The sequence below is a fragment of the Lagopus muta genome, chromosome 4 (genome assembly GCF_023343835.1).
Source record: "Lagopus muta isolate bLagMut1 chromosome 4, bLagMut1 primary, whole genome shotgun sequence".
In the NCBI taxonomy this organism is placed as follows: domain Eukaryota; kingdom Metazoa; phylum Chordata; class Aves; order Galliformes; family Phasianidae; genus Lagopus; species Lagopus muta.
In genome coordinates, this window is record NC_064436.1 from 64,765,825 (window position 1) to 64,782,379 (window position 16,555).

The window sequence follows — 16,555 nt, forward strand, 5'->3', positions numbered from 1 at the left end:
TTGTAGCTACCACTCGATGTGCAGTTAGACAACATATATCAATATATATCCTGAGTTCATTTGGATTCTCATTTAGTTATAATATTGAAGTGTGCTCTTAAGTACTTCTTGGTGTTTTTTTTTGTTCTGAGTTTTAATTCATTTGGCAATGGGCTTGTATTTTTAGTGAATTTCTCAAATACAGTTATTCATGTTGTGGTTTAGTAATTGCAGTAACTAACGCTCCGTAATTATAACGTTTTTGTTTTGCTGGGAAATGCTTGCCATATCATCATCTTCTTTTTGGATTAGAACATGAAATATAATAAAATTATATGAGGGTTACATTTAGCCCTATGTTAATATGTTAATTTAGTTTTTGTTCACACGTTTTTTTTTGAAACTTACAACATCTTGGTATGGATAAAAAAAACCAAACAGGTTTTTAAACAAAGCTACTTGATTTATATGGCACACTTTGAAGCTACTGTAGATGGATAGAAAACAGCTGGTGGCACTTCCAGTGGTAGGTCAGTAGTTACAGATGGGCTGCTTTTTTACAGCTGTCAGCCAGGTTTGTATGTAGAATGACTACGGTGGAAAAATCTTTGGCTGAATGAATAAACAAAACTGAGTACAAGGAGGACAGAAGGCATGTATGTTTCTACAAGGCAGGAAATTAAATTAGCTATAAAAATTTAAACCTAGATTAGCCTTAGAAACATTCAGTATATTCTGGTTTATGTTTCTTGTCCTCTTTTTTTAAAATTCTCCTTCTGTTGTCTATTGAGGGAGGTAGGTTGTAAAGCAGAGGTAATAGGCAAATAAATGCTAGTTTAGGATTGACACGAGTTTGGCACGTTGGCTGAAGGAAAGGCAGGTAGCTATGGCTAGTTTTAAAAGGCATTTAACTGTGTTAGATTTGGTGTCATGCTTGTGTAATCTTGAAGCCACGTTCAATACTGAAGGATGTGGTATTTTGCAGGAATAATCAATGTGGGGAATTATAACAGAGAAATTAATATATGGCAGTGTTTTGTTTTTCAGCATTATTCATCAATTTCTTCTGTCATTATGATTATGTTCAGCTGTAGTCAGACATTGTGCAGAACATTAGAACAGTCCTGAATTTGAGCATAAAGGAAAAGGTGGAGGGAGAATGGAGGGGAGGATAAAGTTGAATAAAGTGATAAAAGCATGATGAAAATTGCACATTACCTCCATCTTCAAATGAAAATAAACACAGAGAGGAGCGTTGTTTAAAAATCCAAAAGCAGCAAGCAGAATACGGCTGGAAGAAGATAGCTATTTTAATGCAAATGTGCAGTACTTCATGTTCAAAATATTTTTCTTTATCACTTCACCTCAAGAGCATGAGTCTTTGTAAGATGTTGATGAAATGTGCATGTGTTTGTTTGGAGAAAAAATTAGCATCTAGAAAGAAACAAGGAGATTTCTACATTCGGTCACTTTCAAGGCCATGTAATGTTCACTACTGATATTGAAGGCTCTTGGGCAGGAATAAAAGGAAAGGGGGAAATGGATTATTTGGCTCAGCATATATGCACCATGCTTGTAATACGAGCGTGGTTCTCAGTGCCCACTGAAATCCTTACAAGGGACAGATGCAGTGCTCTTGTTATGCTTTTGCAAGGATCTCAATAGCTTTAGCTGTTCACTTGCTCCTGTGTTTTATTTACAATCTACCATTTTGATGAGAATCTTGTGGAGGGATGTTTCTCCTCTCCCCACCCCCTTCCCGCAGGCTGTGTGTTGTGCTACCCTTCTGCTGTCTTGCCCAGCTACACGGGATCTGAAAAGTGCTTAGTTGTGTGTGCTGCCAAAGAGCTTGCTTAGTCATGCATGAAGCTGTTTTAAATACCATTTGCTTGATATAGATGTCGGCAGTCTGTGTTGTCACTGGGCTGCACATCTTCAGTTACATGTTTCTTGAATTGTGACTCAAAACTTCCCAGTGTCAAGTTCTAATTTATTTTAACATCAAAATCTTTGCAGTTAAGCATGGGAGGAGCGTTTTCTTGATTGCTGTGTTATGATGCGAAAGAATGATGCGTTCCTATGGGGAAGCTTATTGTGAAATCTCAGGTTGCCAAGTATGTTTAGGAACTTGGTATGTTTTCTTTTTTTTTTTAATGCATATGTAGGGCACTATTTTTGGATGGGGTGAAAAAAAACCAATCTTTATGAAATCTGTCTTTCTCTTTACAGGTAAAAAAACCAAAGTTTATAAAAGGCAGAAAACATTTCTGATTTGTGGCTGACTTGAAGTCCATCATCAAACTGTGCGGAGACGTTCTCTGAGCTTCCCCTCTTATGTCTCTCATGGACAAACACAAAGTGAAGCGGCAACGGTTGGATCGCATCTTTGAAGGTTGGATATTTCAATTTCTAAGGTTTCATTCATTTAGTGGATTATAAATATTTCTGGAGGTTGGAACTTTGCTCGTTTGGTCATTCCGTGTATGTTTTTAATTGAGTTGCTTTTCCTGTCGAAATTCTGTTAACTTTGTAGAGGTGTTGGTTTTGATGAATAAAAGCAAAGTGTGGGAGCTCCGTCCTGTTGTCCAATTCCGTTTCCTTTCAGCTCAGCATTTTACAACATTCTGCCAAGACGTTGTGAAAGTTTGTGGGTTTATATAAAATAACAACCACAAAAGGATGAGGAGACCACATAATCCTCTCTAGGGTCTTTATCTACAGATATGCTTCATATAGATTGATTTAAGAGCCTGTATCTGGTCTTAGTGAGCAAATGGAAAAGAAAATAAAGAAAAAAAAATCCCAGAAGACCCCAAACTTAACGAATGTTAATAAAAATACTGAGAACTTGTGAAAGGAGTGGAATCACTTGTGTCAGTCAATTAATCTTGAATCACAATTGTCTGAATTGTTCATGGTATTCTTTGTTTTCTTTTAGATTTGATGTGAAAACAGGTTGAGGAATAAGTTGTATTATTTTGAAAAATGCACATGAATGATTGAGGCTACATGATTTTTTATACTAAATGTTTGTTTCTTCTTGAAAGGGATCTATCAGTTTCTTTACCAAACCCATTCTGGTACGACTGGAGTAAGTGTACAGACTGCTGGATGTGTAGTCTTTGCATCTTGCCTAATACTGAAGAAATAAACTGCATTTGAAGCGTTTGCTTCTCTCGGCATTAGTCATGAGACATTTCTCTAGCAGCTGTGTTTGGTGTAAGCAGTCACTGACAGCTTGCTTGTATCCTCCTTTTTCCCCCCCTTTCTTTGTGTCAATATGAGTGTACCCATATAATGAGTTAGGCTGGAAGAGGACCAATACTAAAAATGAAATATTTTGTTTGTGAATTTTCCATTTAGCTGAATTCCTCAGTCCAGGTCACAGCTGATTCAAGAGTTGCATTGAAGGGGCAGTTGGAAAGGAGGAGTGAGGGGCACAGGGACAATTCCCCCCGACAAAGCCAGAGAAGGGCATTTCAGCAGAGTATCAGAGGGTACAATTTCATATGTGATGTAGTCTCAACAAAAAGTGGCTAAGGTCACCCCAAGTACTTGATTTAAATCAGTCTTATGTCGCTACTTGACTGATTGGCCAAGTGGTCAGCTTTATCTGCTCATGAAGAATTGGAGAGCTGGCTGTTGAGGGTGGAAAACTGGGAGGGATGTCCCTCCTTCTGGGCAACTCAGTAGGATCAGCTGGAAGTCACCTATGGGTGAGATGCTGCAGTGCTTTGTGCTGTTCATCCTTTGGTCCCAGGTCTAGAGTCTCTGTGTCTGACCCCACAAGAAAACTTAAAGGTATATATTCAACTTCCTTTTTATTTTATTATTTATTTCTTTTTTGCCTCTTTTAATGTGAGCTGAATTAGCAAACCATGAGGAGGCAGAAGTGAGAGGGGACAGAGAAACCTGTCCCTTCTGGTGGCACCCACAGCTGAACTGAACTCCACCCTCCTGTTAAGATCATTATAGTCATCAGTTGGATGACTTAAGAGAAATTAGTTGTGATGATGTGGCAAAGAATGCTGTAAGGGGTGGAGGTGGCAGACCGTTAGGCCCTGTGACTGTATAAAACAGCAGCAGCTTCCCTCAGGCTGTGTGTTCACATGTTGTGACACTGTTTAATCACAGCCATTTGTGTGGCTTGTTTTCCCAGCCTTGCACAATTCACTGCATCCTACTGGTAGAATCTGTCTGTGCAGCCATGCATTGTAGGGAATTGATGCAGTTGAAAAATAAAGCAGGAATAAAGTTTTTTAGCCACTTTGACTTCCTAATCCCATTTAAATGCTGTTTTGGAACAGCAGAGTAGGAAGACTAGAAAGGGGGTGAACAAGAGAAGAGGGGAAGAAGAAATGGATATGGAAAAATGCTTAAAGTGTTCTGGTTACAGGAATTCAATTTGGCTCTGTAAAATGTCAGGTCTGTATTCTGCTCCTGAGAGTCTGTGCGTTCAGATTTCCAAATGTTCTTAGAGGTTTGTAAACATCTCTCTGGCTGATGTTGTTAGATCAGTATCCATGCCAGTGTGTAATGTAGGATAAAAATGAGGGGGCTGTTTGTTTTTAGAAAAGCTATTCTCTGTATGTGGTCCTGTTCAGGTTTAAAAATCAGAGTTCTCTGCCTGTACTTCCTAGACACAACCTAAATATTTCATATTTTAGGAGGATGCATAATGTTTTTTTAAAGCTCAGGAAACTTAATGAGCTGTACAGCTATTAAAGGTGGCTTATCTTCTCTGTCAGCTTTTTTTTTGTTCAGCAGTTCCCGTACAGCTTTCTTCTTTCTCAACCTTTTGGCTCAGAAAGGAATTATTTTTAAGATGCATTTTATTGCAAGCTCACTAAAAGCAGGTAGTGGTGGTTTACTAATTACTGCTGCTGCTGTTTATATGTGTATTTTAAAATTGTTTAACATAAAAACTTGTGATGAGCAGACGTTCATGTGTTATTGCATCTATAAAGAGATGCCAGCAGTGTTGTGACGCACCACATTTCATTACTGTTTGTCTCACTGCTTAAGGGGGGTGATAGTGAGTTGAAATGCAGTTCCTAAAAATTGAATGGTGTGGGTCTGATTCCCAAAATGAGATTTTTTGCGCTGTGAACATGTGCACAGGGCTGCACACAGCTTGTTCTGTGCAGTTAATGGATCGCCAGAAACGCTCCTGTAAGTTACAGGGCTGTGTATGCTGAGTGCTCTGCGAGTTGAACTGTTTTCCAATGGCTTTCTGCAATTTGCACACTCACTTACAGTAACGAATCATGCAAATTAAGCAACAAATTGAATAGGCAGCACTGGATTTACTGTTATCCCAAGTTAACGATGGACTGGGAGTGCTACTGCTAAATTTCACTTAATACTCAGCGGAGAAAAAAATCTGACCCTATTACTCTGGGAGCAATTAGTTCTCTTTTAATGTAGTTGTGTAAGAAATTTTTGTCTCCAAGGTACCTATGATTCCCTTCAGTGGTTTCTTAAACATGAAATTGAATATTTGCCTTTCATCCTGAAGCTATTTTCAGGGTTTTTTTTCCTCTTATTTGAACGGTGTGCCATGTTCTTGCATGTGTTGTCTCCAAAAGGTGCTATTCAACTGTGCTCTGTCCTCCCTGGTTTTATAGTTCTATATACTGGCATTACTTAAATAATGGCAGTCAGATGTCCCTTGAAGAAGCCAGATACAAAACTGGTTTTCAGCTTCCACTGGTAGCTGTGAAGTCTGCTTTGGCATAACAGCATGGTCCTGGACAGACTGAGATGCTAATATTAGACTTGTTCACAGTCGATAAAGTAGCTTTTAGGCTTCTTCTCTTGCAGAAAAATAGTAACAAGGCATGTGAAAGATGTTAGTTATTAGTTACTGATTATATATAGTTATTAGTTACTGATTATATTGTTCTTTGTCCCCCTCTCCAGTGAAGCTGATGATTGCAAAGCATAATTATAGCAGTATACATTTGGCAGAACAGTTGGAAGTGTCACAGTGCAAAAATAAAATGTGTTCATTTTCTGAGTAATCTGAAAAAATCTGAATGTTTCTGGCATTTTGAAATGTTGTTATCTCTAATTAAGGTATTATTGCACTTCGCATTGTAACAGATCTGTAAACAATGCTGTGTATTTGCTTATATTCTCAAAATCCTTAATTAAGTGTGTGCATATTTTACCGACCGTTGCTTGGAAGTTACCTTGGGGATGTGTGACCTGGTGGTTTGCTAGGAGCTAACAGATGAGGTAGGAAAGCAATGGGAGGTGGCTGCAGTGTGAGGACAGTTCTGCTACATCTGAATCTTCTGTGAACACACAGGCTTGGCAAACGTAATGCAGTGAGTGTTCTCTAAACACAGTGCTTTGTAAAATATATTGTATGTGTTGGTTGGCACCTCTGCTTTCAGTGTGTTTCTGAGCTTTAGGAATCAAAGGTATCGTTGGACCTGGGAGGCGGAAGAGGTGTTTCCTTCTATTTTGTCTTGTTTGGTGACATGAGTATTAGTGATTAAACAACTACAGCACAGCACTGGAAATGTAGCTGCAAAATTGTGAGATTGATTTTTCTGGTTCGATAGCTTGAAACAGAGAAAAAATTATTTGCAGACACCAGGTACATAGAGAAAATACCGATGGTGCATGTCCAACGGGTCTGTGAAGACCCTGCATTACCCCCTACAGATGTGACGTGGTTTTCTAGTTCAGATTTTGGAAGAAAAAAGACATCCTTGCACATCCAAAGCTTCTCAGCAATCCTTTTGAGCCTTTTTCTTTTTTCTGAAGCATTGGTATACAGCTTAACAGCTTTCTGCCCAGGTTGCCTCTTCCTTTAAGTGCCCAGAAGAAAGCTTGGAATGTGTTATAGTGGTTTTAACAGCGTGGCTTTATTACCTAAGGAAAGAGGAAGAGTTGAATGGGGCTCCTAAATTGAAAAAGAAATTGCATATTAATGGCATGTGTTTCTGAAACTTCAGATAAAATCTCTCATCTTTTGCTCTTATGAAGGACGGCCTTTATTCAGGGAAGTCTGATTACTGGCAAGTAACTGAACATTGTGCTCTTTAAAGGGCAGAAAAGTGCATGATAAAGGAGTAGTTTCTTTTCAAGGATGCAGACGAGGTTTTCTGTCCCTATCAGAAAAGATGTGTTCTTAAAGCACCTCTTTCTGTTTGTGCTGCTGTACAGTATGAGATCTGGTAGGATGCATCTTTCCTCCATAGTTGATGTGGTGCATTGATGACTCCAGGTATGAACAGAACCTGGTTTTTGTTCCATATTTATGAACAAGTCTTGAAATACAGAGTGACCAAAAGTTTTAAAGCTTCGTTCTGATTCCAGATTTTTCTTGTGCTTGTAGCAGAGAGCCTAACTTCTTACCATGTGAAAGCAGCAGGTTGCCAAATGGCACACAGTACCCCATGACCACTGCTGACGGGCATGACCACATGCCCATCTGGTGTACCTGAGCTGTGACTTTGCTCACTGCAGTTGTGAAATTGGGCAGTTTTCTGGGTATGAATGACAGCAGTGGCCTGCCTGGCCAGGGTTCTGCCTGTATGGAAAGGAATTTTGCTGAAGCTGGTGTGCAGTGCGTATCTTAATCTGTAAAGAAGAGGAAAGAGGAATGAATGTTCCAAGGTGTTGAGTACTCTTCAGCACTTTCTTACATAAGTGGATACTGCAGGTGTTGTTTTCTTTGGAAAGCTAGCTATAAATCTTCTTAACCAATATCCAGATTTGAAGATGTTCATGGTTGACTTGCTGCAGGTATTGGAGAACAAAGGGAAGTAATACAACTGCAGACAGTTGTACATCACACAGCACTTTATATGCTTTTCTTTATGCGTTCTGCTCAGAGTGCCAGGCCATACTGAACAGCCCGCTTAAAAGGAGAAGGATGGGATGCTTCGCTGCTTCTTGTCTCTTCACAGACTTCAGAAGAAAGCTTACTGAAGGATTAGGGCAGCAGAGGGAGCTAAAAGATTCCTAATATTTTATTGTTTGTTGTTTCCCAAGTGAAAGCTGCTCTGTCATGAAGTACCAATTAACCTTCACCAAAAATGAGCTTTTCGAGCCCAAAGTGCCTTTAGCAAATAAATAAGGACTTTGAACTGGAGAAAATTCCCTATTTCCTTAGCAATCTGGTAGAAATTAAATGAGGAATCAGGTAGTAACAGCTAGCAAAACCTTTCTGCGGGAATAGCCATCAAAGCTTTCAGCTGTAACTAATGAAAGTGTGCAAGCAAGCAGAGATGTCTATGAATAACACAAGCAGAATATTCTATGATTAACCCAAGTTACTTTCAGATTTTAGTGTCTTAAAGGAAAAATGTGTATGTTCTTGTTCATCACCAGAGGGTGTTCAGAACAATTGATCTGTTTTTATGTGTTCTGCATGCAAGAACTTTGAAAATACTTCTGTGAGCTTGAAATAGAGAGGTAACATGTTTAACCTTTATATGAGTGTTGTCTTCAAGGAGCAGGAGGGAGTTCTATGGACTAAGAAATCAATGAACTGAAAAAGATGCTACCATGAATAGCCGTATAAGAAGCTTGTCTGTGACTGTTTGTATACCTGTGTATTTGGGATATGTTCACCCCAGTGCAAACCCATCCCTTCTGTTGGAACAGCTAGAATTGAACTACTTATGGACAGGCTCAGGTTGCCTTTTTATTCTTCATACTCGGTATTTATTTGGGAAGGTTGTTGGTGTTCTTTTGGATGGCTGCTGCAACTTGCCTTTGTAATTCAGTCTTCATTATGTGCTACCCAAACAGCTTTTGAATTTGCATGCACTTAAGCTTTAGCAATGCTACAAAGGTGTTACTGGTAACAGTGCAAACTGTATGGAAAGAAATTAACTTAAAAGCCCATTCTGCCCTAAATGATGCTGAGCAGTAGCTGCTAATGAAAAGCATTATCTTAACAAGGAAACATGGGTGGAGGGTATGGGGAGAGGGGAATTCTAGAGGAAATTTTTAAATTTTACTAAAAATAATGTCACTGATCTTAAATTTTGATTTTTTTTTTTTTAAAGAAAAGCTGTGTTTTTGCTGTGCCCAGCATTACATATTCCACCTATAGAGTTATATTTTCGTTGGTGTATGGCAATAAAAATATTACTTGTTAAAGCAAAGTTCAGTTATGATGTAGACAAAGCATTTCTTAACAGCAGAGATCAGTCATAGAATCACAGAATGGTTTGGGTTGGAAGGGACCTTTAAGATCATCTAGTGCCAACCCCCTGCTATAGGCAGGGACACCTCCCCCTAGACCAGCTCACAGCCCCATCCAGCCTGGCCTTGAATGCTTCCAGGATGGAGGTATCCACAACCTCTCTGGGCAACCCGTTCCAGTTTCTCACCACCCTCACAGTAAAGAACTTCTTCCTCATATCTAGTCTAAACCTACCTTCTTCCAGCTTAAAACCATCTCACCTCATCCTGTTGCTCCATGCCCTTATAAAAAGTCCCTCCCCAGCTTTCCTTTATGCCCCCTTCAGTCAAAATAGTGTTACTTAAACATTTAAGTATGTTTAAACACTTAAATAACAAGACTGATATTGTTTAAGTATGGTAAAAACACAACACAGCTTGAAACTCACAACTCACAGGGCTGTAATTGTTATATTTTTAATATCATATGTGTTTGAATTAGAACCTACTATTTAGCCACACCTAGTTGTCTAAATCTAAATAATCCTCAGAGAATTAAAAAAGACCTTTAGGACTAGATATTTAGCTTGTATGCAGTGCACATGAGTGCCTGGTAGAACTTTCCAAAGCTTCAGAAGTTGAAGTGCTTGATGGTAATACATACTTACTGCTGCCCGGGGTCAGGGAAGATGCTTTAGAAGCCTTAGTTTTATACACAGCTTTACACCCTCGTTTGGAAAATTGAATGAGAGAGAGCTGTACAAAGATTAAATGTCTGGTAAACATGCTGAAAAATTTAAATAGTCATCTAATTAAAGCAGACGTGTTCAGCTCTCACAGAGGCAATTCCCATCCTTAGGGAAGCACAGTGTGAGATGCAAAGAGGGATTTTATTTTTTTTCCTCCCATAGTGCAGTCAGGATGGGAGCGCGATTGCACAACTGGAGATGAGAAATAAGAAGTGGTGACAGACTTCTGGTTCTGAGGCATCTGTGGCTGCTTCCTTGGGAGTCAGCCTTCCTTAGGCATGGCTTGTCCAAAGAGAGGTTGGAGATTCATCATCCTTGAGGTCCCTTCCAACCCTGGCCATTCTGTGAAAGCTGGAGGCAGCCTCTGCCAGGGGAAGGGTCCTATAGGTATTTCTTCTCCTTAGAGAAGCTCTTGTGATATGATGGGCAGCTCATCTGGAGTCCAGACCCTCTGCTTAACTTGTAGGACACTTTTCTAGGTGCTGTGGTAGAAGTAACAGCAGGCTGCAGCGCTTTTGAAATTGCTTTAAAACTCAAAGCTTTGCCATCTGACCTGCCTTGTGTTTGGGACAGCCAAAAGCATACCCACTGGTACTGCTGGAGATCAGAGCAGCAGTTCTGTACACTGCTTGGGCACAAAAATTAGATGGTTCCTTCCTCTGTCCTTACCTGTGAGAATTAAATATTAAGTTTGAATTTCTTACGGTGACTAAAAGTGTTGTTTTTTTTTCTCTTTCTGTCCAGGAGTAAGTTGCTCAAAATTATCTGTTTCCTTTTTCTCCTAGCCCTTATTTTTCAGGTAGCATCCTATGCAATTTTTTAAACCTCCCATTCTGCCAATTAACTGAAGATGCACCCAAATAACCAATCAAAATTACAGAGCAGGTTGGAAGCACAGCAAACGGTGATGAGGAAAGACGTGACTCTTTTGGTTCTACTTGTATTGCTCAGGTTTCCTTGTGCACAGATGATGCTCAAATACAAATAGACTAAGACTTCTGTTAATGGATAATTAGGAAGAATGTGTTAACATACAATGCACGTTTCTTTTTGTCAAAGCATGCACATTTAAATAAATGATTTTATTAAATGCTAAAAGAACTTTTTTTCCCAGGTAATTTAATTTCTATTTCTTGTCTCTTGCCATTCATTTTCTTTTGCTGGTTGGATGAGTGTTACCCATGCGTTTGCTGGGTATCAGCCACCACTGAGGCAGGTGTTACTCAGCTTCTACAACATCTGCCAGTCATTGCTTGTTGCTGTTGTTAGTTTATCTAACCTGCAGATGGTCATGTTTGTGCAGTGCTCCACAAAGTCCCATGCTCGTTCCCCGAGTGCTGCTCCACACTTGCATGGAGGCATCATCAATTTATCAAACTCACATAATTTAGTAACAGTTATTTCTTCTTGCAGTAAACAAAAGCAGCTGCGCTCTTGCTATCCTTATCTGCATGAATGCATAGATTGTGAAAGGCTTTTCTGACAAGACAAAAGTTCAGAATTTCCAACTGGAATTTAGGGCATGCAAGTCAGAATGACTAGACTGATGTTTAGAAACAATATAATAATGCAGAGAATGAATTAGTTGCCATAGTAACTGCTTTGTTTTAATAATTTGGTGAAGCAATGAATAGAAGGAGCTCCAAAAGAAATAGTAGGAATTTTAATTACATGTTGTGCAATGTGAGTGGCTTTGTTCATTAATATTGAAATTTGATTTTATAACAAATTGAAGAATGGGTGTGTAAGTTTTACTCTGAGAGGGCGGTAAGGATGATTTACAGGTTTCTTTTATTTTTTCTTCCCCCTGGGAGAAATACGGTCACATTTTACATTTGATTATAGCAATGTAGATTATTGATTCCTTACCAATAAAACATGCTCGATGCGTTGTGCTGGAAGCATGACTTACATCTGCGTGCTCTGATTTGCTGCCTGGCAGTCCTGGCAGCCTAGCAACGTGCTGAGTCCACATCTGCAAAGGGATGCAGTCACCCAAACTTGGGAGGAAGGAGAATGTGGGAGTCTTGATACTCCAACACTCATCTAAAACCACAAGCACCTGAGAATCTTTTGCACTTCGTGGATGAAATTTAAATTCCCTCCATGCTTTTAGATCCTGATTTTTCTGCCGCCTTGAAAGTTTGAAGAGCTTATTGTTCATCTTGTAGTTAAGACAAGGCAGGATCCTACAACAGAGTTAAGCAGACACATGCACGTCAGGTAGGCTTTCTGTGGTCACACACAGTACGTATCAGCTGGAGACAGTTCTGCAGACAGATAGCAGGAATGATACTGCTTTATTCAAGGAATATTCTGAGAAGAGAAGGGCCTGGGAGATATCAGAGCGGCCTTTCACTATCTAAAGGAGGGGACAGACACTTCATCAGGATCTGTTGTGATAGGACGAGGGGAAAAGGTTTCGAACTAAAAGAGGGGAGCTGGATATAAGGGGAAGGTTGTTGTTTTGTTTTGTTTTATGACCAAGGGTAGTGAGTCACTGGAACAGGTCCTGGGGATCGTCAAGGTCAGGTTGGAGGGGCACAGAGCACCTGGTGGAGCTGTGGGTGTCCCTCTTCATTGCACCCTTGATGGTCGCTAAAAGTCCCTCCCAACTCAAACAGTTCTGTTGTTCAGTTTTAAATTCATGTGCAAACTCAAGACATTCAGGAACAGGGCCTGGGCCTGAGGCGCCTTTGTGCTGGTGAGTCAGTGCCTGTGTGAGACCAGTGGTGTCAGTGACAGGATTGCTGCTGGGGTCCTACTGCTGCCCTTCACGGAACAGGGCCTTTAATTTGATTCTTTCTTCTCATCTGGCAGCATTTTCTTTTCCTTACTGAAATTTGCAGGAGCTTAATTCTGCTTGAGACTGGAGGCAACTTTCAGGTGAAATTCTTGAGCCAGTGTTTAATTAAAGAGGGCCTTGCAAGTGGATAGACAGACACAATACCATAAGCTTGCTTTCCTTTGAATATCTGCCTGAAAACTAGTCAGCAATTGCTATAAAGATAAGAAGTGACACTTGGTCATTTCTTGGCCAAGAAATGAAGAACCTTCTTTCATCACTGGCCTCAAAGTCACGTTCCCTCCCTAGGCCAGAGTCTCAAAATTGCTTCTGGAAATTGCAGTGTGTTTAACAGTGGCTTTTCAGTACATATGTGCTCAGGAATTGGGAGGCTTTGGGTTCTAGATAATCATTGATCTGAAGGTGGTTTTTTTTTTTTTTTTTTTTTTTTTTTGCAAGGTTCATCATCCTTTCTTTGAGGTTTACTGCAATTCCTTTTCCAGAGACTGCAAGATTGATTAATTGTGCCAGAAAAAGAAAGGGAAAACTGAGTTTGGTACTGAGGAATCTGAGTCAGGATGGGGAATTCAACTACCTGTTTCTAGTGTTTTCATATGCAAAATTTTGCAGAAACTTATTTATTTTGTACGGGGTGAGACTCTGAGGACTGTGCTACTCCTGTCCCTGCCTTTTCTGCTTCACTCTCATTAGCCACAATTCAGAGTTTGCAAAACCAGCTCATCATAGGCCCACGTGTTTTCTTCATATTTCCCTTTTTCATAGTTGAATCTTAAAAATAATAATAATAATAATAATAATGCACCCCAGGATGCCATTGGCCTTTTTGGCCATGAGGGCACACTGCTGGCTCATGGCCACCAGGACGCCCAGGTCCCTCTCTGCAGAGCTCCTCTCCAGCAGCTCATCCCCCAGCCTGTATTGGTGCATGCAATTATTCCTCCCTAGGTGTAAGACTCCACACGTGCTTTTGTTGAACCTCATCTGGTTTCTTACTCTGGGATATGTTCATTTTGTTGGACTTGATGACTTCCAACCTGAGCAATTCTATCATTCTGTGTTTGTTGCTGTGCAAGTGGATTTGCACTGGAAATCAATTAACATTAAATGTTAATTTTTAATTTAATGTTTATCTCCCAATGTTATTTCCTCCAGTTTTTCTTGTATTTCTCTGTTATGAATGGGAATACCTGCAGATATACTCCTAAAAATATGATTCTCTGCATAGCTAAAAAAATACTTAACTGTTTACAGTATTCTCAATTATAGTTCTTTTAGGTGAAGACTTGAATTGTTTTGCAGAGTGTAATATTAACCTTATCTAGCTGGGAAAATGTCAAGCAGTATTCTGAAAAAGAATAAAATAGAACAGCTCTACTGACATTGACTTATGTTTCCAAAATCTAGCAAGTCTGGAGGCTTGTATGTCAGATATGGTAGATTGCTCTATCTCTTGTTCTGTCTGTAAATGATTAACTTGAGGAAACCCATGTTACAGGCATATGCTTTCTAACAGCAGATTTCAGTCTACTCCTGATTTCCACATGGAAGCTCTCCCGCCCCCAAGTTGTGTATTACTCCTTTTACATATGGGGTTTCCATGTCAGCTGCACTACACGTGCCAAAAGTTTGTCAAATACAAACTTTGGTCTTCCCAGATTCGTGAATCCCTTCAGAAGTGTGATTGACTTGTGCCTTTTTGGCTTGATGTAATCACTTGATTGAAAAATCAAGTGATGAAGGTTTTGTTGTTCTGTTCCAGATAAAAGCTTCACATTGAAGGGAGTTTTAAAAGCTCTCTTGTAAGTTATTGGTAGGCAAGTGTGTACTTTTGTCTTCGTGCGTGATACCTGCACAATATTTTTCATAGAATTTTTTTCATAGAATGGTTTGGGTTAGAAGGGACCTTTAAGATCATCTAGTGCCAACCCCCTGCTATAGGCAGGGACACCTCCCTCTGGACCAGGTTGCTCAAAGCCCCATCCAGCCTGGCCTTGAATGTTTCCAGAGTGAGGGCATCCACAGCCTCTCTGGGTAACCTGTTCCAGTGTCTCACCACCCCCACAACAAAGAATTTCTTCCTAATATTTAGTCTAAACTCTTCCAGTTTAAAACCATTTCCCCTTGTCCTGTCACTACCTGCAGCTATAAAAAGTCCCTCCCCAGCTTTTCTGTAGGCCCCCTTCAGGTACTGGAAGGCCGCTTTAAGGTTTCTCCTGGAGCCTTCTGTTCTCCGGGCTGAAAAGCCTCAACTCTCTCAGCCTGTCCCCATAGGGGGAGGTGCTCCAGCCCTCTGATCATATTCATTGCCCTCCTCCAGACCTGCTCCAACATCTCAACGTCCTTCTTGTGTTGGGAGTCCCAGAAATGGATACAGTACTGCACGTGTGGTATCCTGATAACAGACTAGAGGGGCAGAATCACCTCCCTCAGCCTGCTGGTCATGCTTCTCTTGATGCAACCCAGGATACAGTTGGCCTTTTGGGCTACAAGCACACATTGTTGGCTCATGTTGAGTCTTTCATCAAGTGACATTCTAAAATCCTTTTCCTCGGAGCTTCTTTCAAGCCATTCTCTGCCCAGCCTGCATCTGTGCTTGGGATTGCCCTGACCTAGATGTAGGATCTTGTACTTGGCCTTATTGAACTTGGTGAGATTGGTATGTGCCTGCCTCTCAGGCCCATCCAGATCCTTCTGGATAAAATCCCCTCCCTCTAGCTTGTCAATTGCCCAATCAGCTTGGTGTCATCTGCAAAACAGCTGAGGGTGCACTTGATCCCACTGTGTTGCCTGCAAAGATGTTAACACCAGTCTCAGCAGCAATCCCCAAGGAGTGCCACTACTCACCACTCTCCACTTGGACACTGAACCATTGACCACGACTCAATGACCATCCACCAATTCTTTATCCAGTGAGTGAGCTATCCATCAAAGCCATTTTTCCCTGATTTGGCAACCAGGATGTCATGCAGGACAGTGTCAAACTCTTTGCACAAGTCCACATGGATGATGTCAGTTGCTCTCCCTTTATCCAGTGATGCTCTAACTCCACCATAAAAGGCCACAAAGTTTGCCAGACATGACTTGCCCTTGGTGAAGTCAGATTGGTTACCAATATGGATCACTGGAAAATGTAACCAAATATTGTGGATCAAAAAAATGAGCTATTCTAAAGGCTTATTTAAACATACAGGTATGCTGTTCCTTCTACCTGTCTCCTTTTATTCTTTTCCTTTGAATTCTGATTTGCTACATAAGTTTGCTTGTCTTCAGGCTTTCTGTCTCTTGGTGTAGTTTTTAGGTCTGGATGTGGTTTGTACCTTTTCCCCTCTCATCTTTCTTCATGCCTCAGTATGGTAGAGTTTGTTTTGTCCAGTTCAGGAAATTCATCTTCTGGTTTCTGTAGTTCGGTGGGTCCAAACTTCTTCCAGAAAGCAGAGAAATGAAAGGTTTATCATCGCTGCTTTGCAGGAGCACATAGCTGTGTTTTCTGCCGAACAACTTGTCTAATTCACTGGAATTTAGTGTTAAAATGGAATTACACTCGCATTCCGTTTACTAGAAGGTTGATTTATTTGTAGCAATAAATTTTAAAGGCTGACAGATGGTTCCCCTTTCTTTCTGCAGCCTTAGAAGGCTTTTTTGTGCCTTTTAGAAGATTTTAAATGCAGTTGATATGTGGGACAGATCCTGACTTAGTTTTCCAGTTTTACATATCCGTAAATGTTTTATAAACCTAAAGTTGAAAAAACTGCCAAAACTTCAGATTCTAACCAAATTATTTAAAAGTCGGAACTTAGGTAGAGGTAATTCCATGCAAATACTCTTTAACCTTTAAAGTGAGAGCATGCATGGGGTGGGGGCGAGCTAAAGT

The 16,555-nt window shown here is 40.3% G+C and overlaps 1 protein-coding gene across 3 annotated transcripts in view; it reads left to right on the forward strand.

The window, feature by feature from the left end:
• Window positions 1-16,555, forward strand: part of CTBP1 (C-terminal binding protein 1) — a 219,911-nt gene that overhangs the window by 51,826 nt on the left and 151,530 nt on the right. For all 3 annotated transcript variants that reach the window (XM_048942487.1, XM_048942488.1, XM_048942486.1), the window contains exon 2: window positions 2,209-2,371. In XM_048942487.1, the coding sequence (XP_048798444.1) occupies window positions 2,314-2,371 (58 nt within the window). In that variant the 5' untranslated portion in view covers window positions 2,209-2,313. The remainder of the gene's footprint in view (window positions 1-2,208; window positions 2,372-16,555) is intronic.